At 44.1% G+C, this 26,284-nt stretch overlaps 1 protein-coding gene across 5 annotated transcripts in view; it reads right to left on the bottom strand.

Moving 5' to 3' along the window:
* lmx1bb (LIM homeobox transcription factor 1, beta b) overlaps positions 1-26,284 on the bottom strand; it is a 64,282-nt gene that overhangs the window by 22,061 nt on the left and 15,937 nt on the right. For 4 of the 5 annotated variants that reach the window (XM_074638625.1, XM_074638624.1, XM_074638626.1 and 1 more), the window contains 2 exons: positions 25,970-26,092; positions 24,765-24,951 (listed from right to left, as the gene is read on the bottom strand). In XM_074638625.1, the coding sequence (XP_074494726.1) occupies positions 24,765-24,951; positions 25,970-26,092 (310 nt within the window). Of the gene's footprint in view, positions 1-24,764; positions 24,952-25,969; positions 26,225-26,284 lie in introns of all 5 variants that reach the window. The other variant, XM_074638627.1, reaches the window with a different exon arrangement.

The raw sequence follows: 26,284 nt of genomic DNA, 5'->3' as shown, positions 1-26,284 counted from the left end.
GTCCTCGGGGCAGTCATCTTCCTCTCCACCACCAACCTAATGACAGAGCCCCGAGGCCTCATCACTCCACCCCCCACCCACCAGCCTCCACCAGCTCCTCTCTCTGCCCCGTTGTCCTACCCAGGTGTCTGTCAGAGGGGTGTCTGCTCCGCGACTGGTGTAGCCGTCCACATAAAAGCCGCCCCCCCCTCCCACCGTTCCTCCTCCCCATGGCCCCGGGCTCAGCCTTTCATTTTGAAGTGGCGCAGGCCAGCTCCGCACCAGCCTGGGCCCTCGGCCTGCAGCCTGCTCCATTGTTTAGCCTCGGAGAAAGACTATTATTTCAACTCAATTTACTGTGAGTAAACACTGAGTGATAAGGCCCCCTGTCCTATCCCTCACACACACACACACACACATACACACACACGCCTCTCTGATCCCTCCCTCCCTGACCGTGGGCTGTAATATACACTGCCAACAAATCACTGCTCTCAGCCCATTGCCATCACCGGCTTTAGAGTGGAGCTTACTAATTCACTTTCCAACACAGATCAGCAGACAGGCCTCATGTGTTTCAGAATATGGCTCCGCCACCGCGCGGCATTTAAAGGGGCTTGTGGCCCTATGGTGGACTGTTATAAATTTTAAGCAGCAGCGTTCTCACATCTTTACCGGACCATTCACATGCTAAACCTGCGCTAATCAGACACAAATATGCAAACTGTGAAACACAGTTTATTAAAACACAGGATTTTAATCACTTTCAGCATCAGCGATATCAAAGACGAGCCATATGACGAATGTCACGCACGATGGTAGCTTTTTGTGTTTGCTAGACAATGGACGCAGAGTGACTCACAGCTGCAGGAATGAGACATTGTGGCAAAGTGTATAGTTAACGCTATTACATGCAGCCAAAGCAGCAACTTTAGAGGTGATTTTTCCACCTCTTTTGCTTTAAAAAGACGCCTATTTGTTCTGTTTTTCATTGTTTCACCACAGAGAAGCCCTCGATCCCTCTCCTGTGTGAGGACCCGTGCTATGTCTTAATTATACAGAATTATCAGCCGGCTTTAAATAGCAGTCGTTTGCACTGTCTCCGCCTTACGTGGCTAACACAATTATTGGGAGCCTACTTTATCTTAGGCAGAAAGAGGCTGACACAGTAGCACAAACTAATGTGATAAAAGCTTAGCATATCGCGGCTTGATTCGAGCGTTTTAAAGGTAAGTGTTTATGACAAGGTAATAATGCCTCATGCAAAAGGCTGGCCCGTAAATTGGTTAGTTAAGGCGTGATGGATGAGGGGGAGCCTAACCTTATTTCCAATAGAGCCTCTTGATTTCTAGAGCTGTGGATAATGAATTTGATTTAATTACACCATCCCTCATCTAATTAAGAGTGGGAGAAATCTGACCCTGTGTGTAGTCTTAAAACGGGCGCCGCTTTCAACCATATGGACGTATCGGAGCAACCGCGAATTCAGCGTTTTTGGAAAAGAAAGGGGCGCTTTGTTGAAGAGTAGCCGCAATTGCTCTTCATCCAACCCATCCTTCATGAAATAAGTAACGAAAACTTAATCAATTAAAAATATGATTATTGCGTGAAATAAAAACAAACTACCAGCCAATTAAGAATGGAGTTGAGAAGATGGTACTAGGGATTAGGCAACAGCTATAAAGGTCCAATTAAAGTAGTGATTCATCATCAGATTATTAATGAAGCTTGTGAGGGTCCTCTGCAGTATTGGTAATGGGCTGCTTGGCCTATCTCCCCCTAAACCCTCTGGGTAGACCTGCTCCTTACACTGCCAAGGTAATCTCTTTAAAGGCCAAGGAGATCCGGCCCACCAGGCCCCCAAAGGCACCCTTGAGTTGCTCCCACCGCCTGCTGTACTCTGCGCTTCACCTCGCAGGCTTGACAACTCTCATTATGGCTCCAACTTTTCTAGGCTTCACCTTGGAGAGAGGGAAAAAAAACTCTCTCAACTTGATCATTCTGACAGCCCCGGGTGTTGTATTTGTCATCCTCCGACTAACTGGACGTGCTCGCGAGCGCCGGGGATCTGAGGAGGAATGATGTAAAAGTCTGCCTTGTCCAGAGCCAGATATCCGAAAGCCGGTTCTGATTTGCTTCCGGCTCTGATGATGTGGGAGGATAATATCTCTCTCTCTAAAATATCTCAGATCCGCCGTTATTACTGTGTAGGCTACAATACTTATCATTGACAGTCCATCTCCTGGTGCCCCTTGTAAGCTGAAGAACCAACCCCATAGATGCTTAGGTAGCCAACAACACCACAGATCCAATTACCTGTAATACACACTTCAGTTTATCTCACTCCCAGTCATTATCTAAATTGCCGACATATTATTAGGGTACCTGCTTGAGAAGAAGTGTGTGTGTTTCTCTTTGTCTCCTAATAGGGCCCAAAGGGAGTGTTGTTTTGTATGTAACCCTCAGTGGGCTGCAAAGGAATGGGGCTTTATAACCGTTTTCCCAAACAAAAGGCATGCGGGAAGCACAGAACGCTTCACCATTATGCACCAAACACAAACGTATCTGTCATGCCACGGTGAGTGGTGGAATCAGGAGATTAATTATGTGATTGTGGAGAAAAGGAGCCCGGGCCCTCAGTCGGAGTGGTCCCTCATTACATTACCTCGGCCTCAAGAGGAGCCCAATTGACTTCGGAGGCATGCGGCTCCTCCACGGACGACCTACACTGATTGAGAAGTGCGACGACTATTAACAGTTGATTGTGCGTGGCCTCAGTAGTGCTACTCGTGTAATTCCAGCAGGTGAAAATCAAACCACTGAGGTTAAAAGCCTCCTTTTGTGGTGATTTGGGAGTCGGTTTCACATTCAGGTTGATGGAATGCTTTGGATTTAATTGACACTTCGTATCCACTACAACCACTCAGCATTTAAGGTTCTCCTTCTTGACTCTGAGATTTTGTTTTCCAGTGAAATCCAGAGTCTAAGCGAGCTCAGAAAAAAAAGCAAATTCCTTAAAAACCATGGATAATCCTGGTGCATTTTATTTCAAATGAAACTGCTTTTAAAAGCAGCAGAGTGCATTGCGTTTGACCGCCAACATTCCTTTTAAGATCATAGATATTAAGAAAAAATAATACTCTTTAAGAAGAGAGAACCTCAAACTGCTTGACTGTTTAGCCATTGCATCTAGAGTTTGTGGAAAGACCCTCCTAGATTTCCTTAACAGTCACTATGCTTTGTTTGATGCTGGCACTTATTTAATGAGCAGACCAGCTCTGAGACTGTCACGAGCCCACAAAGGGGGGAACTGAAGGCCAATCGCGCCTCGCGTCATTCAAATCATGTCCACGCAAGTGAGATGTACTCTTGACACTGGCCGCTCCTCGGAGAGCCATATATGCAATTGCGGAAGAGCTGCGGCTAGAAAATGTCTCATCCATAGGGACGCGCTCACAAGCAATAACGCGCCAAATGAGAGACAGACAGCTAGATTGAATAGAGAGACAGCTAGACAGGCAGAGATCAAGTCCAATCCCGCTCCCGTCATCTGGCTGTATACGTTCACAGGTCAGGCTTAGATAATCTAATTCCTGGGCTTTCCCACAAAAAGCCAAGTGCCACTCAGGAGAAGTGGCAGGGAGAGAAAGAGAGAGAGAGAGAGAGAGAGAGGGGTTTGGGAAGTGGATGTGGAGAGGGTGGTGGTGGCGGCGGCGGTGGTGGTGGGCTTGAATAATTATGAATCAGGGAGCTTAACCTTCTGGGGAGTTAATTTGAAGAGCACTGGGGATAGGGGAGTGGGACTCTTTATTTCCCTGGGGTGCCCCTAATGCCATTGTGAGGGAATGGAGAGATCAGGACACACAGCAATATCGTGTCTGTTAGCCGCCATATGACGAGCTGACCCCCGGAGCCGCGCTTCACAATCACACCTGCCGTCATCAGGGCTAATTTGTTAAACATATCAATAGCGCTCTGCTGGCCTTTTCTCCGCCACACCGGACCATTGATTCAGCCGCCGCGCTGAGTGACAACACCCGACCCCCCCCCACCTCCTTGACTTCACCCCCTTCATCCTCTCCGCCAACAGACACATCACTAGCGATCTCTGGGCTTTTCTTTTTTTTTTTATGCGCAAGAGAAAAAAGTTGGATGCTAATCAAAGCACACATAAATAAATCAATTTAATATCTGTTGGCTCTCTTGCAACAATTTCATGCCAATCTGCAAATATATTAGACCTACTAAAAGCCTATTTACATCTATATATTTTTTGCCAGCCCACATGCACAGGAAGCAGACACAAACTAAAGGACGAGGGGGAAGACAAAGAGAGGATAGAGACACAGACTGAGGGTTAGATAAATCACAGCATGCAAAGAAATGATACTTTGCAGCCCTTGGCTCTCTGCGAGGGCCGCGAGCTGGAATTCTTTTATTTGGAGGCGGGGGCCCTCTGTCCCAGGCTCTCACCGGGAGAGTCTCCTGTCATGTTTGCAAGCATGGAGGCTGAGAGATTGGCTGGCTAGCTAGCTGCTGGCTGGCTGGCTGGCAGAAAGAGCCCGTTGTGTGGCAGCAGCAGCGGCAGCAGCAGCAGCAGCCTGTGGCAGCACAGACCTCGACATCTGGATCCAGTTTGCTGGGAGCACACTCAGACAGGCCCGACTCTGCCAAGGGGAATCTCAACCCTTTGATTCCTACTCCCATGGCCCGCTCTAATTGTCATCCCTCATTATTTAGTCAAAGGTGGAGGGATGAATCATAAACTATTACAGAGAAATGACATTTCCTGCTCCGAGAGGAATCCTCCTCGGCCTCGCTCCCCCTCTCGTCTCAGCTGATAAGGACGATGAATTTCATACCCAGGCTGGAGTGCAAACATCTCTCATCCCTGCTCATCATATCGTTAAGGTTTGGCCGAGAGTTCTTCTGAAACCACAAGTGATGCAAGAGGCGAAAGTTGTCGCTGATTTGACGACAGTCCGTCAATTAGAGAAGGGATCTTTGCTGTCAGGAAAAGATCTTTACAAAATAAAAGCTTGTGTTCAAACCGGGCCTGAGCGGTAGCAATTGCAGGGATTACTTCAAATAAAAGCAATGTGTTTTCTGTTGTAAAGTACACATGGCAACACTGCAGAGAGCTTCATAAAGATGTTTTTACGAGTGAATCATCAGAAATGGTAATAGCCTGCATTACGACGCTCGTAATTTATAGATAATAGAGTCAGAATTACAGCAGGGTTTATGTACGGAGATGCTGTAAATAAGTTATGTTATCTTATAGAGGGCATCTCAAATTTAACCCATACTGCAACTTTTAGAATATCAGTTCAATCATCTCATTGAAATCTGCCTCAACAAATAAATCATTATCTTTCTCATCATGTAAATTCCAAGAACTTATTTGTGCATCACTTGGAAAAGCACCAAAGTAATTAGTTGATTGATAGAAGAAAAGAAGATGTATAATTAGATTCAATAAAAAATTGATGAATGCGATTTCGCAAGCACACAAAAATGTAATTTGTGGTCGCTCTCATCTCAGCAACAGACAAGTGGAGTTGATAATCCGGCCCGTAATTACAGGTATGTGTCTGAGCACAGCGCCGGGGCCATGCGAGATCAGGTTTTGTTGATCTATAGTAGATCACAGAGGCAGAGCTATACGCTTGCCTCCGCTTTAGATATGTTTCTCTGTTTGTTTTGGAAACTCAGCGATGCGAGAGTATGTCCCGTGCTCGCGGGCGTTTGAGCGCGAGATGTGCCCTGTTCTTTAACCCTGAAGCGGAATGTGTGTGGCATGTTTTCTTTCATGACACATGACGGCATCTGTCTGTAAGTCAGTCATTCAGCGGCAAAACTGTAGTGACGACAAACCGTTCAATCCTTATGGAGATAATTTCATTTTAATCTGAAAGGAAGAGGAAATTGTGGGATTAAAATAAAACTCCCCTCTATCAATGCTTCGTCAACCAAGACCAAGCTACAGCGTCATGTACTACTGACTGTACGTTTACTGGAAGGAAGAAGATGTGTATCAGCGCCTTCTCTCTCACACCTTCTTTTCTTAAAGCGGCCATCATTCTCTCACCACCGGCTAGATGAGCCATTTCTCCTACTGAACGCTAAGCCTACCATCAGATTAAGCAGTCTCTGATTTCAGTGCTAATTGTGCACGTCCACTTAAGAAACTGACAGCTTTGGCGAATGAGGAGGCTCGTAGGCCTCCGCGGCACGACACTCATCCATCACAGCCTAACCGATTGCATCCCTCTGAAGGCTCAACACGCTAACACCATTAGCTCTACTGCTGGGCATCTAACTAGCACATCACTCACACGGCTACATGCTAACAGCATTACGGCTAATGCTGCCCCTCTAACTAACACATCCGTCATAGGGCGGGAAATCCTACGGCTCTACAGGAACACGTGGAGCCACACTGTCTCTCTCGGAGACCGCATTATTTCGCCCACTGTTACTTTTGTTGCTCTGCCGCTAATACGCTCATTTGTCTCTGAAGACGCCGAAATGCCACTGAAAGAAGGTTGTTTTTACTCGGTTTCACCCTGCCCACAACAGATTCTGGGGCGTATGGGTTGAAATACGCATGCCTCTGTGAAGGGAGCCATTCAAATCAGATTATGATTTCATATTTCACAAAAGACAGCGCACCACTAGGATGATTTTTAATTAGAACCAGAATCAGTAAAAAGAACGGGGCACGGAGACAATAAAATGAGGAATGCATTCATCCATGCGATGATTCTCGGGCTTTATTTAAGATCTGTGCCAATGTGCTAACAGCATTAATGAAGTTATAAAGAATTATGAGGGGAAATCAAATTTGCCTCGCCACTTGAGCGCCACTAAAATGCCAAACAATAAACTACCAGATTGCAAATTAGATCAGTAAAAATATCAAACACATTGCGGTGCAGGAAAATCCATAATTGCATTTAGTGCCTGGGCCTCTCCTGGGGGAAGAGACACTAAAGATCATCAGCAGGCTACATGGGAGCCGCTATTGACAGAGCGGTAAAAATCGACAGGCTAACTAAATAAACACTCCAGGCTCCATTAAATATTCAACGGCTGAGATTTGACAGTCTAGCGTGCCTGCCTCTCCCCATCGCCTCCATTGGCTTCTCACTGCAGCACATCTTCTCCCTGTCTCCCCTCCTCCTGCACTCCCCCCCTCCTCTCCGCCTCCTCTGCTCTTCCCCCTCCTCTTTCCCCTGTGACTCCTGACAGCAATAAATGATGCGGTGCCTGAGGGCGCTGCTCCAGTGGGAGACCTGGAAGGATAGAGCAGGAGAGCAAAAGAAATAAAGGGGAGACAGCCTATGACCAATGGCCATTAACCAAGGACTGAGACAGGGCCCTATGACATCCGCTGACACCCCACCCCCTCAACACACTCTCATTCTCTCCGGCAGACTCACACACGTGCACATGCACTGTTACAAACCTGATACACCACAGCCTCTCCATTTTGTTGTTTATGTTCCAATACCACAAAGACAGCTGAGCCACAAAGCTCTGTATACATAGAACAGTAGAAAGGTGGTTTCCTCTTTCATTCTGCCAACTTAATCACAATCAAACAGTTTATCCCGTGTGTTTGAAACAAAACTGGCACCTAGAAGGTGGTGAAAAACCCCTCCGCTCACACGCCACACTCCTCATATGCATTCATCTGCCGTGGCGAGCCGAGCCGAGGTTATGCAAATGAGAGATGACAGTGTTATTGTGCGAGGAATATCAATGGAGTAATTACTGTTCCATGTCGGGCTATTGGCCCTCCGCTGCCGCGCCCAGCCAGCTCGCTTCATTTCTCAGCCGCCCTCTCGGGGGAGAGATGAGCGGCGTGCTCTGGAGAGCAGAGCTAATAATGGCAGCGCGGATACAGGCAGGGCTTAGACGAGCCCCGGGGTCCTGAGCCGCAGACTGCTAAACGTTGCAGGGGTCTCGGGAGAGCCCCCCAGCAAAGATGAAATGATTAAAAAACCACCCAACCTGACTGACAAGCTGACCGGCCACCTATAACTCTTCGTGCGGCGGGTCAAACCACCAGTGCTCGCCTCAATCATAACAGCGGGTGACCTTTTTTGGACATTAGCTGGCTGCCTGACAATGATTCTTAGTAGAGTTTTAGAGAAGAAGAAGAAAAAAAAGAAAGCAATATTGGCGGATGAGAGGAAACGTTCCAGTTAGCTAACCAGCAGAAATGTGCTACACACACACTGACACACCAAAGTTTTAAAAATAAATCAAATGGATTGAAGGGATTTGTAAATAAAAAAGGTGATAGATAGGTAAATACAAAGTGATCCTGTAAGTACTTTGCTTCACTGACACTCTAAGATCATAATGATCTGGTCTGGCTTCTTTTTAGTGTCTTGGCAGCCGTCCAATGAGCAAACTCCTCTGGCATGTATGCGTCATCAAATTTAAAGCTCAAATTTGTTGGGGTGTTAGCGCTCCGATCAACGTGCGAAAGCGCCGGCTGCCTGTAACGTGTCAACTTTATCATCTTTTAACATGTGAGGGATTGTCTAATAAATAAAGATGCTGAGAGGGCACAAGTTCATCTGATGGGAGAAGGCAACGCAGAGAGAAACACTACAAAGAGTGACGGCTGGTACAGGCCCCGGAGCTGTGAATTAACATACCAAGCAGGAGGAATGTTTCTCCCACACACCTTAGCGAGGCAGAAACATAATCACTTTCCTTTTCTGGACAAAAAAAACAAAAAAAAGAAATCTCCAATTCCTTAATTGTGTATTTGTTCATAATTCACTTGAAGAAAATACAGTTTTAGACATGAGCACTGAATTCCATTTGTATTCAGCGCAACTGAAGATACTAAATGGTCGGATTTCACTTTATATAACTAATATAGCGTTTAGGGACTGTACAAAAATTATTAGATGGGGCAGGGTTGTGTTTTTTTTTCTTTTTGCGGAAGGGATTGCAGTCGGACTTTTTTGGAAGATCTTATTAATCTTTTCTCACCAAAGATTAATATTTCGTTATTACTTTCCATTAATATAATTAGAGTTAAATGTTAAGGATATGGCTCTCCATCTTAAATTCTTTATGCTTTTAGTTATAATCGAGTCCAATACTATTTCAAGATATTACAGGGACAGTATTGCTGTTTTAAGTCAAGGGGAGGGCTAAATAAAATATTAATAACGCCCTTGAACAAAATGTGTATCATAAATGTGTGTTTGCCACAGAGCTTATTTTCTGCAATAATCCAAAACACAATGAAAAAATCCTATTGGCTTTTTGCTGAGGAAACCAGTGCGATGCTAACTTCCTGGTTGGCCTACAAAAACACATCATCTCTGTAGCACTCTATTTAAAGTAGGGCTGTCAAAGTTAACGCGACAATAACGTGTTAACGCAAATTTGTTTTAACGCCACTAATTTCTTTAACACATTAATGCAATCAATCTTCTGGAGGTTGTAGCTAGAGTGGCGTCATATGAAACTAGAAAACCTGAGGAATCCATTGGTACCAACCATCATACTAGCTCATCGCGAAGGAGGTTAAATAACGCTCCAAACTTATGCTGAATTTTGGCGAGGAAAGACTGTCAGGGCCATTTTCAAAGGGGTCCCTTGACCTCCCACCTTTGAGCATATTTTTTAATGCTAAATGCAGTACCTTTCTGGACAATATTTGTCATTGTTTTGCGTTGTTGATTGATTTCCAATAATAAATATATACATACATCAGCATTTTGATAAGAGTATTAAATACTTGACAAATCTCCCTTTAAGGTAAATTTTAGAACAGATAAAAAAATGTGATTAATTTGCAATTTGCGACAGCCCTAATTTAAAGCAGAGTGAAACATAAGGTTCAACCTTCTTCCCCACAACAATAATTTTCATACAGTCCCTTATTGCTTTAGTGCTTCAATACACAAAGTACTGATGCTTTAACCTTAACACCAGATAAAATCTTATAATCCCACGAAATACAACTGTCTGCACCTTCTAATATCTGTGTCACGATCTGGGGCGTTGCGCTTACAAGACAGGGGCCGGATGAAAAAGGAGTTTCATGCGTTGCACTTGTACCTTCACACCATTCATTTCCAGGTCAGGTGCACCTCTCGCAGTGTCCAGACACCTCATACATCTTTCCAGGCAAGGACAGGCTTATCTCCATACTTATCTCCCGAGTAATAATTCCCACTTAAAGCATGTAGCCTCGAGCAAATGACTGGACAGGACGGGCCCGGGTGGTACACCACTCCCACTCCTGCAGGACTCCTACAGGCTACGCTGGAGAAAAAAAAACATGTCTTACCACTTTGGCACGTGCTCATAAAGCAGCCAAACTCCTAAAACCTGATTTGAATGTGAACACAAAACACAAAACAATATGGTTTAACTTCCTTAAGGTCTAAAAAGTGAAATTTATTCATTAACTTTGCCCCTCGGTGTAATCTGGCGCTGAACATTGGGTTGCAGGGATTCAGGGGGCATTTGTGAACGTACCCAGGTAAAACCGTCAACTCAATCAGCCGGTCCCGGTCGACGAGCACCAGAGAGAAGCCGAGCCGAGCCAATACGCACTTGTCTGACGCCAAAATACTTTTCCTCGTAACGCCCAGAAATTCATTGAGAATGAAAAAGTCAAACGCGGTTTTCATCCAATCAGCGAGAAAATAACACGGGCAATAAAAAGTGCAGAAACTGTTTATGTGTGGTGTGAAATCTCAAATGCTTCCCTACCTTCCTCGCTGCTATTGTTCTTTTTTACTTAACTGGCCTGTTTTTTGGGGACTTGGAGGCTGTTTTTCACCTCAATAAAGAGCAGCCAGACAGAAACCTGCCTCTCCCTGACATGGTTTCGAGATGCGATAAATCTGGTTGTATGACTAACTGGCTGTTTTGTTTATTATTCCTGTTTGGTTGGTTAATGTCCTTTCAACGGAGCTTTGATCCTGCTAACCTTATAGGATCCTCACCATAAACACATACCTCCTGAAGACGTTTTTATCACCACGAGGCTCGATGCCAGGCATCTGCGCAGGAAGTGCAGCAACAGATAAAACTTGCCAGTTACCAGTAAGGGCAAAGAGGACAACAGACTCTCTTGAGTGAAATGTTATAAAACTCCTCCATCACCCTCTGGCTTTGGTTTCGGACTGTTGTGGGATGTAGATTTGGCATGAAGATATATCATGCATGTCGTTTTTTATCTATTCTGCTATTTAAACATGTGACTATCTTACCATGGTTAATAAAATCACCACAAACCCTCATGTTTTGGATTGCAAATTACAACTCTGATGTCATCCTCGACCAGAAGAACACCACATTATGCCATTTCAAAGCTTGTACAAATGTATCAGATGTCCATATCCAACCAGATAAATCAAAAGTCATGCTATTTCTGGTAAGATACTGATTATTTAGATCTAATTTTTTGGATATATTTCAAACACACACTCAAACCCTGCATGTCTGAGCATACATACAAACACACAAACCACCCGTGAACACTCAATCGTTGCCAGTGATGTTTCTTTGAGCAGCAGACCACAGGAATTGTTTATCACTGCGGATCAGAGTGACTAATCAGAAGCAGGCTGTTTCTTCTTGAACCTGTGCGAGGTCGAGATGTTTCCTCATCCCACACTGAGAGACGTACGTGCCACGGCATGACCTACCCCTCTCCTCCTCCTCCTCCTCCTCCTGAGTACTTGGCTAACCCTGGTCCCAGCTCCACATCCAGAGGGACACTCTGTGATGTTCTGCTGTCCCAGCACGACTACAAAGATCCACGCTGTGGGGTAGCAGAACGTAGGGAACCGTGCCTTACTCAAGACAAATGTTCCCTTTCGTTCTGGTTTATTTATCCCACAGTTCATCTTAATAATTAGCAGATAATGCATATTCTTTCCACTCTTCTCTTCTTTAGTATATCAAAGACACAAACGAATAATTGAGGTAAATTTAAAAAAAAAAACAAAAAAAAAACAGAGAGAAGGGAACGAAATGTGATTGCTAGGCAAACTAAGAGTTTCCATTAGCATTTGCCAAAGTACCATTAAATGTTATGGGTACATCAAGACCCACAGAGCATGTTGGTCAGCACAGTGGGAGTATGACATCTTACACTGTGCAGGGCCTCATTCTGGACCACGCAGACAGCTTCAAAAGAACTTAACCGTCAGGAAAAACAGTCTGTAGGCCTTAACCACACGGCTAAAAGCACCACGAGATAAATGTTGAACTGACTCACCCTTGGGGGGAACGTAACGCTCGATGTATTATAGTTAGTTACGCAACTTTTCTTTGATATAAACAACAACAAGCTGATCATAATATCCAGTGGAATCCAGATGCTGTTAACAGAGGCTGACTTCTACAGGAATAACGACGCACAGCCAAGGTGCTGTGTGATAGAAGTGATGGACCTCTGTTGCCCATGAGGGATGTCTCAAAGCCACTCGAACGCTTGTCAGTGCAGTTTATTACTTCCTTGAAATATCTGTGAAAGAGGAACCATTGAGCAAAAGAAAACTGTTTAAGAGCTGGGGGTGTAAATCTCTTTTAATGCTGCTGATCCCTGTGTTAGTGCCGCTTCCAGAAACCGCTCGCCGTTTCTCCTTCCCTACGGTTCCCTCATTACGCATCGTCTCGGAGAAATGGCTACCTTTTCACTTCGCCTTCTCAAATATTGCAAAGTATAAGCGGTTTTCTAAGTTATAACTGCAGGGGCTGTGTCTGCCAAGAGTCTGTTCTTCCTCCTCCTCCTCCTCCTCCCCCCCTTCTTTATTTCTGTGGCTGTTGGTTTGGAGAAGCCATGTCACAAAGCCAAAGTTGTGACATAAAGAGGCATGCTGTTGTAGTATAAACTTGATATTTGTGATACCGCAAGAACATCCAACAGTGGATTGTGATGGCTTCTGTTGAAACTGATCAAGGAATCCTCATTTTGATTTAGAGCAGCGTATTTTTCTATGTATTTTCTTGCAGTGAAGATAGATTTTGACAAGGATCCTGAAGCCCTCCGTTTCTCCCCCAGGTTAGGTGAGTTCCTGGTGGGATGTTTTTGTGCGGAGAGGCCACTTCTCTTTCTTATCTTCCTGTCATCTCTGTGGGACGGCAGGGCACGACTCCTTCTCTGGCTCCAGAACCACAGGCTTCCCCTGGACACCAAACCGCCGCTCCACACTAGATGTACTCTTTGAGAGGGCGGTTGTTTAGGGTGTGTCAGAGCTTATTAGCGACAGAATGTGTGAAAAAAACAGAGCTGGGCAAAAGGCTATTCGCAAAATACAGTTTTATGGGTTGTCTTAAGTGCCAGCAACGCAGGGTTTACCACATGAGGCAGAGCAGGCGGACAGAACATTTGGACAATCACAAGAAAATAGCCTACGAAGGTCTTTTTGTGATCGACAGCTTACCTAACACTAAACTATTTGCATTTTTTCTGATTTGGTAAACCACATCGCACTGCTATTTTTGAGATGGATAAAATAAGTGACACTAAACAAAATTCATACAACCATTATTCTTGGAAGGAAGCTGGTGCTTGTGTGCATAAATATCATATTTCTACCCCATAAATCAGTGGTTCCCAAACTCGCACAGCCCTGTCAGATGAACTCAAGTAGCCTACCCCCTTAACATGATATTATTCTACCATTAATGATATAAAAGTGGCTGTTACAATACTTTTTTCATATAATTAAACTGTCAATGATTAGGTTGGTTTGGTTAAGTTTGTATTTATACTACCATGTGGAGTAGAAGCTGGACATATCTGCCATTTATTCATTACTTTTAGCTCACTACTGTATTTCAAAGTGTATTCATTATGTTTAGCTAACCTTTTCAACTGTTTATCTATTACTTTTAACTAGCTATTTTAACAATTCATCCATTACTTTTAGCGAACTCTTTCAACTTCTTTGCGACTAGTTTTCAGATACTCTTAGTTGCAAAATGTGGTGTTCAAGTGTTGTAGCAATATGTGTCTTTTTGTTAAATCAAATTGTAATTTCTAGTTCCTCAAATTAATTGAGCTACTCCACAATCTTTCCAAGTCTGGCAACTGCAGAAGTACCCCCTGGGTAAAAGTACCCCTGGTTGGGAATCACTGATCTGAAGCACGACGACATGACCCTTAACACTGTTTACTGCCACTAATGATGACTCTTTAATTGCCCTTGACACGTAATAATTACTCAAATACACGCAAGTAAAGTATATGTAGTTAACAGGAGATTACACAATTTGAAAAGGAGACAGAAAGACAGAAAGCATTACTCGTTCCTATGTATGAGTTGTGGTGAGGCTAAAACCTATAATAAAATCATGAATGGCAGCATGTGTGTAGATAGTCCCTCACATAGACATACTTGTGGGCAATAAGAAAAACATACACTGCGTACTGAGGCGCTGAACCTGCATGCAGCTTGGAAAATGTTAATAAGGATTATGGTTAATGTACTTATAATATTCGGCACAAAGGCCAAGCGTGTTTTGCCACCGTCTTTGAAGAGGCCGAGGCTTCTGCCAAGCAACACCAACTTTCATGTTTATGTTGTGAAAAAAAAAAAACGTTTCTCTGTGTTGCATTTATCTAAAAGAAAGTGCGGCTTAAATAAGTCGGAACCCTCAAGAGGAACAGATAGAAATTCCTTCTCTGTCAGACAGAACGAGGCTGTAAGTGCTGTAATAATTTCTCGAACATGTAAGCCGTAAAGAGATGCTGATGCCAGAGAGCGTGCTGCGACCCTGCCGACCTTGCGCCTGCTGCCTGGCCTCTGGTTAGTGTAAGCGGCATCCAGCTGAAAGCTACCAGAGGCCTTCATGTGTATGTGTGATGTTTCCAAGGAGAGATGGACCAATTAATCTGATTATAGTCGCAAATCCTCCGACATGTGTAGGCCTGTCTGCGACCATGTGCAGTACAGATGTGTGTCCGTGTGTGTGTAAGCATGTATGTACCTGTGTGTGTATCATATAATGTGATCCGCAGACGGAGTGAAGGTCCATGTATATGCACAAAATCAGAATCTTGGCAGAAAAATACATCAGCCACAAGGTTTGTAAAATATCTTGAGTGACATTTTGCAAACATTGATAAATGGGAATCGGTCTTTCCAGTAACTATATGCAAATACACGCTGTGGGTGAGTGGTCCTCCCTCGGAAGTCAGAAAGCGACAGTTAGAAGTACCTGAAATGAAATACTGGGTGAAATAGTAAACCATCTGTCAAAGCTTTCGCGGTCTGTTTAAAAACACAACACTCGAGCACTTAAGGGTTTTAAACAGCCCCTTTTCATTGGCATGGTTATGAATATGCCTATTCTGAGGGTGATGCTTTCATTCTCAAGCCAGAGATCTGAGTCAGTCGTAGCTCGCCGTATGTTTGTACCACTGACTGCAGCCTGCGCTGAGGGGCGGGAGGAAGTGGAACGAGGAGCTGACAGACAGGGCCTGATACTGCACTTCCACCACAGGCCAATCCCCAGCTAACCCCTGTGCTGACAGCCAGGATGTAGCACTCATCCACAGGCCACAGCCCAGGCTCTGGGGCCCAGGAAAAGGAGAGCATGGAGAGCAGGGAGAAGGCCGGTCTGCTGATGATAGAAGGAGTTGGGGGTGGTGGTTTGGGTGGCACGCACCGCTTTCTGGATCCCGAGCAGCGCGACCAAGAGGAGAATCCACAGACTGTGTCGCCTGCCAACAGCATGTCCAACGCTTGGCCGAGTGACAGACCCACTGCACACACACACAGAAGCGGGCACGCTACGCACACACACATATGGCGGCACACACGCGAGCACATTCACACAGGAATGCAAAGAACACGATTAAATGCAAAGCGAAGCTGGAACCTATAAGATGCCATATGATAAACATGCTGTATTGCCAAACTGCAAAAACACAGACTTGAAGACACATTCACACCACAAAACACTCAGAGTGGCACTTTTCCCTAAAACCAGATTTTCTGGTTACTTTACGGATTAAAGTTTAAAGTGAGACCATCCAACGTAGACAAAACAGACGACATTGTATCTCACTGACAGAGTGCTGTTACTGACAGCACGAGTCATGTGGAGCATTCATCTAGAAAATTGCATAGGCAGAACTAACATTTTGGTGTAGTTTAACCTCCGAAGCCCAATCAAAACTTCAGCTCTCTGATATTTGTTGCGAGACGGAGACTTAGAAGAACCCGAAGACTGCGGTGTCGATAAATAATGTAGTCCTAGTCGGTGCTGCGCAGAAGCACAGCGGAGTGATGAAGGTTGAGAGGCCACCGGTGACCCCGGCTGCACGCTGCGAGAGGGCTCCGCTCAGAGCCAGAGCTGTCTCTCCAGCTGGGATCACAACATAACGTTGGAGCTCTGGTTTCAGAGCACAACTCCGGCCTGGGGCTGGCGCTCCCCTGTGAGGTTGGGCCTGCAGGGCCAAACGTTACGGCAGACAGGCACCCTAGGGGTCGGTCAACCCACTCGCTCTCAGGAGGAGGCAGCGGCAAGCATTGAGGCCAAAAGACTGATTGGAGCTACTTTGCTTTTTTAACTGCTGAGTTTGGGTTTGCATCAAGCCTCAGTCTACTCCAGCTATTTCTGTTCAACGGGGTTTCCAGCGAGCTGGCCCCAGAGGCAGATTCAGTGCATAAATAATGTGCTATGAGGCCATGAGGTTGATTCAAACAATACTATCGGCTAGAGGAGGAAATTTAGATGAATGGAGCAAACAACGCAGCCTTCACCTGCAGCAACGCATTTTTCTTATCACGGCAACCAAATAGAAATCTCCATCCTGAGAGCACTATGAAATCACATATGCACAAAAAGCACTTTGAAAAATCTTTATGTTTTATCCCCTTATCCATCCCTTTCATAGACACCAGATCATTTTGCAGCAAGTCGTGGAATTTCCAGAGAAGACGTATTGTAGCAGCTTTCTGGGAAACATTAATATCCAACCGTCAGAGGAAAGGTAAAGGGAGAGGAGAAGGGATCGGGGGGTGTGCAGCAGGGGGGTGAGGTACAGACGATCAGTATCGGGGGCATGGGACCTGATGATAAAATGCCTCTTCTTTTGCAACCCCCCCTTTCCTCTACTGTTTGCCACCGTTTTATTCGGAACATGACGTCCGTGTTGCGGCTGTCCTTTGGGACGCTGGTGGTGGGTGTCGGGATAAGAGTCCAAGATGGCCAGTCGTCTCTGCACACACACTCCCCTGTCATCGCGGCTGCACTGCACATTCTCCACATCTGCCTTGCCTTACACCGCTTAGCCCTGCTCTTACCGAGCCCCCGTCATCTCCGTCTCCCCTCCCACGCCTCCACTCCCCCATCAGGATCATCCAAATATTTCCCCTCGCTGCTTTTTGAAGCTTCCATGGGTCACGGGACCTCATGCACAAATCACGCTGGCTTGCCGTGGGGGGGCCGGTCAGAGGAGGAGGAGAGTGAGTCAGACGCACAGAAACCCAATCTGCACTGTTTTCATACGGGGGTTAGTTTTCCTTGCCAAGACAGCCATCACCAATCAGCGGCTGGTTCTAACCAGCGAGTTTGGGGAGCTCTCTCGCTGTAGATGCCGGTCCTCCTGGCAGCTGATTTCAACCATATTCCCCAGCCACGCCAGGGGGAGGAGGCGGGGAGTAAATTCAGAGAGCCTGACAGCCTGCAACGGTTTAACACGGGGGTTAGCCCCAAATACATAGCTCTGGGTTTATGTTGATGGATGGATAACCAAATCCATCTCATTGTTTGCAATAAAACATAGATGTTAGTTTTTACACTGTGGCACCACACTTGCTATGGTGCTGAGTTATGATCTGCCACCAGTTTCGGAGCTTGTACTTTTCAGATGCAAAATAACAAACTCAAATACACGAGGATAATAAAAGACTCAAGTCAGCTCTACAGTGTGTGGGCACAGGAGGTTCAATACCTAATGCAGAATTTTCATAAACCAGGCCGGTAAATAGGACAGACAGAGCGGGATGAGCGACAGTGTGTGGACCTTCCCTCAATCCCACCTGCAGAGCACACCGGCTCAGGGTGAGAGGAGATGCTGGGCAGGAATCTGCAAGTGCTGGTTAAAGTAATCACATTGGTTTCACTGCATCTGATCTGCAGTCTAACAGACTTCCAAACAGTTGAATGAGTAAATAAAGTGCCCCGGGGGACTCCCGCTGGAGACGGATTACCACGAGGGTGCACACACAAAAGGAGCTGAAGCCCCACAACCCGATGTGAGCCGCGGACAAAAGCCTAGCGTTGGACCTCGACCAGGGAACCGGCAAACTTTATTAATCTCATCCTAGACTGAACCTCCTGCTTTTGCAATCCGTGCACTCGCAGACATGTGAGCAGGTACTCTGAAATGACTGAATTGGACGCACAAGTGGGCGAACATATGCATTTGTGCACGACACGGTGTATTCATGATTGTGTGCATTTGCTTGAGCAAACATTTTACTGTAGATGCACAAATGTGTGCCCCGTGTGCGCATGAGTGTGTATATGCGTCCGCTCGAGTGCTTAGACCACATAGGATGAGTCTCATGCTCACTTGGCTGTGGAGGCCCGGGTCTGGAGGGGACTAAGGGCCGTGGCATTCTGCAGCCCCAACCCACCCCGGCCCCATTCTTCCCCTCTTTCTGGGCCTGACACAAATAAAAGGATTAGGAGCCCCCGTTTCCGTCAGACCCTCCATTCAAGACAAAGCTGCGACCAGCTTAGTGTCACACTTAATGATAAAAGTGCAAATCTCTGTCAGTCACTTTGGGCAGGAATACTGGTATTTGGGGGTCTAATCTCATTTGATGAAGATTAAAAGTGGTAAAAAAAAAAAGAGATGCCGTATCTGTACAAAAATCTCTACTGCTGAAATTCAGACATGCAGCAGAGAAGATGAGGTGCTGAAATGTATCTTTAAACTACAGACAGGGAGTGAATGTGAGGCAGTGGAAAGATTAGAGACAAAGAAAGAAAGGAGCAGAGAGAGGAAGCAAGTGCACACACACACACACACACACACACACACACACGCACACATGCGCCCACACCCTCACTAAAACCCGGGGTGTATGTAGACAAACACACTGCTCTGCCCATTCCCATGTAGAGCTAGAATGTGGGACGTGAGTGTGAGAGTAAGCCTTGGGCACACAACAGTCTGAATGCAGCACTTGCCACTATGATGCCAGTCCTCTCTAGTGTATCTGTGAAAAGCCTACGTGTTGGAAAAACATTCCAGAGTGGGATCACATATACACGGTTCGGGGCCAGCAGGCGATGCTACGAGCCAGCAGCGGAGGCCTTGTCTCAATTTCTCATGCACGTTCGACCAGGCTGCCTGGAGGAACAAGTGGGGGGGCGATTTCCAAACTATAGGAGCAGAATGAGACAAACAGATAGGAGATGAAAAATACTGGGAACGTGCAGAAATAATTTTCATCTGATGCACCGTAAATGATATTTGAAATGAATCATTTCGGCGCAGCCGGTAAAAAAAAATCTTCATTCGTCTGATTTAAACATGTAATCTGGCAAATTGAAATTGAAAACATTTGCTGAGTGCGTGTATTCCTCGGCTGGCTACTTTAAGAAACCCATTACAGTGTTTCACAGATTTAGCCAAAATCTAATTTGTAAATTGCATTTAATGGTTTGTGGTTGCCTTCCTTTTTTGTTATGAAGAGTTGTCATGCTGTGAAAATAAACCTGAAGGCCCGTGGACTTGGGAGCCAGTAAATGAAAATCACTACATGGCCGAGCCGAGAGGCTTTCTCTCTCTCTCCGCCGTCACTGATTAGCATTCCCGATTGACTGACATGTCCCACTGGCTGCCTAACAGCCGGCTTTAGGAGATGAGGTTAAATTGTGGCTACCAACAAATTGCATGCTTGAGTTCCTCTGCACCCCTCCGCTATCATCCAGTGTAATGTGAGCACACCAGGCAGATCCCTCTGCAGATCCTTCTCCTCCCCTGCACTACAGCTCCCTCCCCAACACACACACACACACACAAAGCCACAGAGACCTCTTTCCACATCCCTCGCCACCAGTCTGGCCTCTAAAGTGGTGATGGGCATTACCGTGGCTGAGCCTCTGTGGCTTCCCAGAGCATCCTGCAAAGTGCTTTGTGTTCCAGCTGCTGCTACACACACTCACACACTCAGCTCCCACTCGTTTCTACTAAAACACACGGCGGAAATGCCTTTACAATATAATCTTTCACAAAATCACCTGATTTCATAACATAATACTGAAGATTTACCGACGGCGTCACCAAAAACATCAAGTATATAAACAGATTGAAGCTTTTATAGATGTAGCTGGTGTAAAATTTATAACGGCACTATTCATACATACAAGTGTTCGTGTAAAACGAGATGTTTAAATCAAATATTTATCACTCAAAGAGCTATTTGTGGGAACCGGAAAAGCACACAAAAATAACAGAGAATCCAAGATGTAGCTACAGTGGTGATGCAAATAAATACCACTCCAACAGGTCCGAGCTTTAATGGGTCTATATATGCTGGGGTGGGTGGGGGGGACAGTTAGCAAACCATGAGATGACAGATGATGCATCCTAGTACGCTGCTGGGACAGGCCGAGCCATGTTGACATAAAACCCAATACTTCCTTACTGAGGAACGGGGCCAGCTTCAGCTAGCTCCTTGCCGAGCACTAAAAAATCCCAGCAAGCTGAAGCAATATTATCCGGCTTAGTGTTTCTAACATTAGATTTGTCTCTCTGTAGAGGTCCTTCTTTTATTTACCCAAGAGCGGTGGCTAAAGACTCATTTTTATCCTTTTTAGGGAGAATAAAATAAAAAAAAGTTAGAAAGTCTCGCACAAAGGAGCCCACAGATCAGAGCTGCTTCTGAAATACTTCAGCAGGACTGAGGACAGTCTTTAATTAACTGCAAAAACCACCCAGCTGGGTTGACAACAAGTACATCCTAGTGTTTTTTTGTTTTTTTTTGCGTTTGTATGAGCGTTCACAAAAGTGCCAGGCCACGCGGGAGTGCCCTAGAGTGAGTAAAACACACACACTCGGTGAGCACAGAAACCCAGCCGTCAGCATCTATCCGGCACACACACACACACACACACACACACACACACACACACACACACACACACACACACACACACACACACACCGCTGCTGCAGAGTCCCAAGCACGGCTAATTAAAAAACAACAATTTCACAGGAGGGCACTCCAAACAGTTTCTAAAAAGCACCTCTCAGCACACCGGGGGATCGTCCAGCATGCACGGGAGGTGAGACAGGCTCTGGGAGCTCTGCTTTTTATGGCTTCATCACTGCTGTGTTTTCCTACTACTCATACTACCGTGACCTGAATTTAATTTTGCTTACGGCGCGTGAATTTGGAAATTTGGAGAAAAAAAAATCTGCTTCCTGATGTGATAAATGAAACATACTAAAATAACATTTTGCTAGAGAGTAAATCTTTAAAGAGCATGGAGTAAAAAATAAAAAAACGTTTTTTTATACATCAGCAGGACCCAAAAGTAGGCAGCATGGTGTGTAATATAGTTTAGTTAATGTTATGTTTTGGAGATGGAGCCCATGGCAGTATTCTAACAAGGCAGTCCATTACAGGGGTGTTGTCCAACACTTCGGTCAAGTGATAGGCCTTATTACATGGCTCCTTTCAAAGCATCTGCTTGGTTAGAGGAGAGGTCTCCCTGGGGGAAAAGATCTCCCTCCTCCTAATGATGTATAATTGACCTCCAAACACCGGGGCACAACAAACTCTCTCGGGGTGGTGTAATTCCACTCTACCTTTTACATACCGCCCGTCTCGTTCGAGCTTGTTCCTCCTCTACGGCGATGGCTCACGTCCAACTGACAGCTCAGCCTGTTTGCCTTCAAATTCTATCAAACTTGTTCTGAAATATTATTGCAAAAAAAAGGGCAGTGTTATATTGCTGTATTTATAAAATATATTTCCCCACTTCTGGAAAATATGCCTCACATCTGTACATTTGAGATTGTTTTTAAATTATTTAAAAAAAATATTCCTCATTCACAAATTTCAAGACAACACAGGTCAGCTGCGTGGAATAAAAAGAGGCCAATATAATCCAATCTTGTTACTATATAATTGCACTATATGGAGCGAGATGTGTTGAACTGTGTTGGTGGGAGTTTTAATAACACAGTACACAATTGTTTTCCCCCGTCTGCACTTAAACCTGCTCCAAAGGTGAGAAAAAAAGACTGCTTGCCAATGCCTTGATTTATTATAGCTAGTGAGAGCTGATTACGGGGCATGAATCAGTTGCTGTAGGAATGTAATTAGGCACGAAGACCTTTGTAAGGCTAGGAGCTCTCTACACAGCCCAGAGCAGTTTGTGGGCTGACAAATGCATCTTAAATGGGTGTCATAAAAGTCAAAAAGGTGCCAATTACATCTTTAAGTATCCCATCAATGCGAATGGAATAAACAACAAAAAAAGGGATACTTGTGTCTGTGTGATGGAAGGACCCTCCAGCTAGCATTTAACCTGGGAGGGGTGAAAAAGAGGAGGGTGAAGAATTAAAAGATGTGATGAATAACAGTGTGTGAGAGTAGGACGTCGCCCAGCAGGTTGCTGTGTTTGGCTGAGGTGATCGGACTTGCCACACAAGCTCACAGCTTTGAAAGTGAAGCAGAGAAAAAGGTGGCAAATGGACAGTAGATACCAAATATGGTGCTTCAAAAGCATATCACAAACTAAAAGCCAGGAAAGAGTATTATTTGGAAGAAAAGTACATCCGTCTGTGTATGTTTATGTCTGTCTTCCTCTCTCTACACACACCAAACAAATAAAACACTGCAAAATGGACATCGCTATACAGCAGGCATGAGAAAGAGATCCTTCTCTCTTGCCGGACCGTCTCAGCTTCCAGCCACCTCTGAGCCGTGACGCCGTGGCTCTGGTATCCCATAGTTACTGCTATGAATTTTCCATTGTTATCAGCCGACTACACTGGCTGTCACAAAGCTCGGATGAATGGCACGCATGGCAATGGATGTAACTCTTTGTCGCTTGCAAGGCATCTAGCAGAGAGCCATAATGTCCCGGTAATCGAAGTAGAATTGTTAAAAAGGCCGGACACAAAAAGCTGGAAATTTAGTGACAAGCATGAAAAGCGCTCATGCATTGAGAAACACAGGGGCACCCCAGGGTCCTCACAGGCCAAACGGCCAACCCTCAGCATTGTTGTTATTATAGCCTCAATATTTGTCTCTCTATATCTGCTGCTTTTATGTGATAATTTACTAATTCAATTTACTAATTTACCTTACTCCATGGCTAATAGCTGCCATACTTTCTGTCATAGGCCTAATAGAGAATGCAAAACTTTAATTGTAAGTCACTATAAAAACAAAAAGCACAAAGGGACAATTCCTACATTATTCTAATTGATTTATAATTTATAGAATTATTATTTCTATGGCTGTAATATTAATAATTATGTTATTTTTATAGTGCTGCTGTAAATTCGGCAGAACAAATTAGCAAATTAATAATCTGTATTTAAATTATTCTGCTGTTGTAATCACACTCCAGCAGTATAATAAAAAATAAAAAAACGTTTTTTTATTTTTTTATAATAAAAAAAAAGCTTTTTGTTTTTTTTAGATATTTTCAAATTGCAAAACATGCAATATAACACTAAGATAATAATGCCTTTTAAAATTGTGTGCGTGTATGCGTGAGTCACGCGTGCGTAAATGCCTAAACCTGTAATTATTTACTTACATGCTAAATACAAGTTAGCGTGTTTAGCAAGCAGCTATAATAACTCATATGGAGTAAAAAGCGCAGATTGTTTTTCATTACGCCGTTAAATATTCTCATATGCCGCATGAAAAAAAACGTCATATCCAATAAAAATAAAAATAACCTGAAATTAAATAAAACAAAAATATAAAATAAAATAAATCAAAAATATCCTAAAATAAAACAAAACAAAAAACATGATAACATTATAATGGTAAAATAAATAAAGCAACATGTGAAAATATAATATTCAAGGCAATTCGAGGCTGGATTAAATGAATTTGGGCTGATCGGAAAAATAAATCTAAACTTTGCTGTGGACTCAGACTCTATAAAGAAACAGAACAGAAATTATGTTTTCCATATTTTGAATGAATGTAAATCGGCGGATGCTGATGGGGAAATGCCACATGATGCAATCAGGAAATACCGGACAGAGTACCGGAATAATAAAAACGCCTGCTGCACATTCTCGGGCCTGATTTCTTTTTGTTAGAAACGCGCTCGTTGTGCAGACACAAATGTGTAAATATCGTGGGCCACTGTGACAATAAGAAAGCCAAGAATATGACAAGAATATATGACCTCTAATGCTCCTCCAGCCAGTGTCAGACATTTCCATATCTCACAATCATCATCATTATTATTATAAAAAAGAAAAAGAAAAAAAAGCTGATTTAATTCCACTTCTTCCTGACATTTTATAATTTGTCACAAAACAAGTTGAACACAAGCAATGACAGCAAGTTCATTTACTCCATGTTGGTGGATATTCTTTTTTAAATCTTGTCACACACACACGACAGTATGAATGTCACACACACACACACACACACGCACATGCACACAAGGCCTCCAGGCCAAACCAAAGCCATCATCTTTTCTTTTTTTTCTTGCAATGTGAAGAAAATGCAGAATAAAAGAAAGGGGAGAAAAGAGGGAGAATTGGTGCTTACTGTTGGTAGTCGTGTTTGCAGTAAAGTTTCCTTTCTCTGAAGTAACAGCTGGTGGTGAGAGGCTGTTGACACACGGTGCACTGCAAACACTCCTCGTGCCATGAGGAGTCGTTGACACGCATCAAGAAGCGGTCGGAGATGGGACGCTGGCATCCTTCACACACCGACGGATGGTGACAGTCAGAGCCTGGAAGAGAGAAGAACAAAACGGTGGAGGAGTTTCAGGGCCCGTCAGAGAAAAAGAAGAAAAATAAAAAGAAGAAGGCCTGAGTCGAGGATGTTGGATTAAATACATCTAAAAGCGTTAAAGGCCTTAAACACTAAAGAAATGGATGTGGATTTAATCAAATAATCAAATCAATCAATCAATCAAAATGTATTTGTATATTGCCCTTTACAATAACCAAAAGGTATACCCAAAGTGCTTTACATTAACATCAATAAATAACAGGAATAAAAACATATCATATCATAAAATCATAAAAAAGGTAGATAATAAAAAGCACAGGGAAAATGTCACCGGGCTACTAGGTATTAAAAGCTAATCTAAATAAAAAAGTCTTGAGTAATAAATTTTTTTTTTAAAAAGCAGCTTTATAATGGATGAATTTAATATTTTTCTCTCCAATAAAGGCCTGCAGATTACATCACTCCTCAAGCCTTAACATACATGTCTGGCTCGCTCATGACGCGTTTCCATCACAATAACATGAAAATAAAACTATATTTTTCCATTATTATCTGTAGTTTTTACGCATTTGCATGTGACCTTTTCATGATCGTATAGGAGTCATGGCATGTACGCATATAGTATAGCTTAATGGCATCCAGACAGGAATAACAGTCGTGTTATTCTTTATTAAACCAGATAATGATCTTATATACTGCACTAGAGCTTTTACTCTTGTGTGTTATATGTCTATTTTAGCCTCTATGATAGCTTTTTTTTAGCTTGTTTTTATTTTCTAATCTTTCATGTTTTTATATAACTGTTTTAATTATGTATTATTGTTCTTTTTACACTTTGTTTGCAATGTTCTTGAATGTTTACATGTAAAGCACTTTGAATTAGCCCTGTTGTGCTGAAATGTGCTATACAAAATAAAGCTGCCTTGCCTTATTCCCTTGGACAATGGGCATTTATATAGTTCATAGTGATCTGCTGAGGTTTTATACAGTAAAAATAAAGAAAGAAAGAAACTTACCGAGCATGACTCCGAGCGTGGCTTGTCCAGATCGCAGCGGGTGATCTTCGATTTTGATGCCGTCCAGCATGATGCACGTCTCGGACTGTTCTCCAACGGAGAGGCGCTCCAGAGACACCAGACCTGTTGCAATATCCATAAGAAGACGGTCAGACTCGGACAAGAGAGTCCACAAAGCGAGGAGGACGAGGAGGACGAGGACGAGGAGGCTGAAACCTGTTGAAACCGCTCAAGTTCCGCGTCACACACACAGTCCTGCAGCAGGAAAACTAGAAAATGAGCTCAACTATGAAATGCAAAAAAAAAAAAAAGATG

The sequence above is a fragment of the Sebastes fasciatus genome, chromosome 6, assembly GCF_043250625.1.
Source record: "Sebastes fasciatus isolate fSebFas1 chromosome 6, fSebFas1.pri, whole genome shotgun sequence".
NCBI classification, from domain to species: domain Eukaryota; kingdom Metazoa; phylum Chordata; class Actinopteri; order Perciformes; family Sebastidae; genus Sebastes; species Sebastes fasciatus.
The sequence above is the reverse complement of the archived record's forward strand: the minus strand, read 5'-3'. Positions and strand labels throughout refer to the sequence as shown.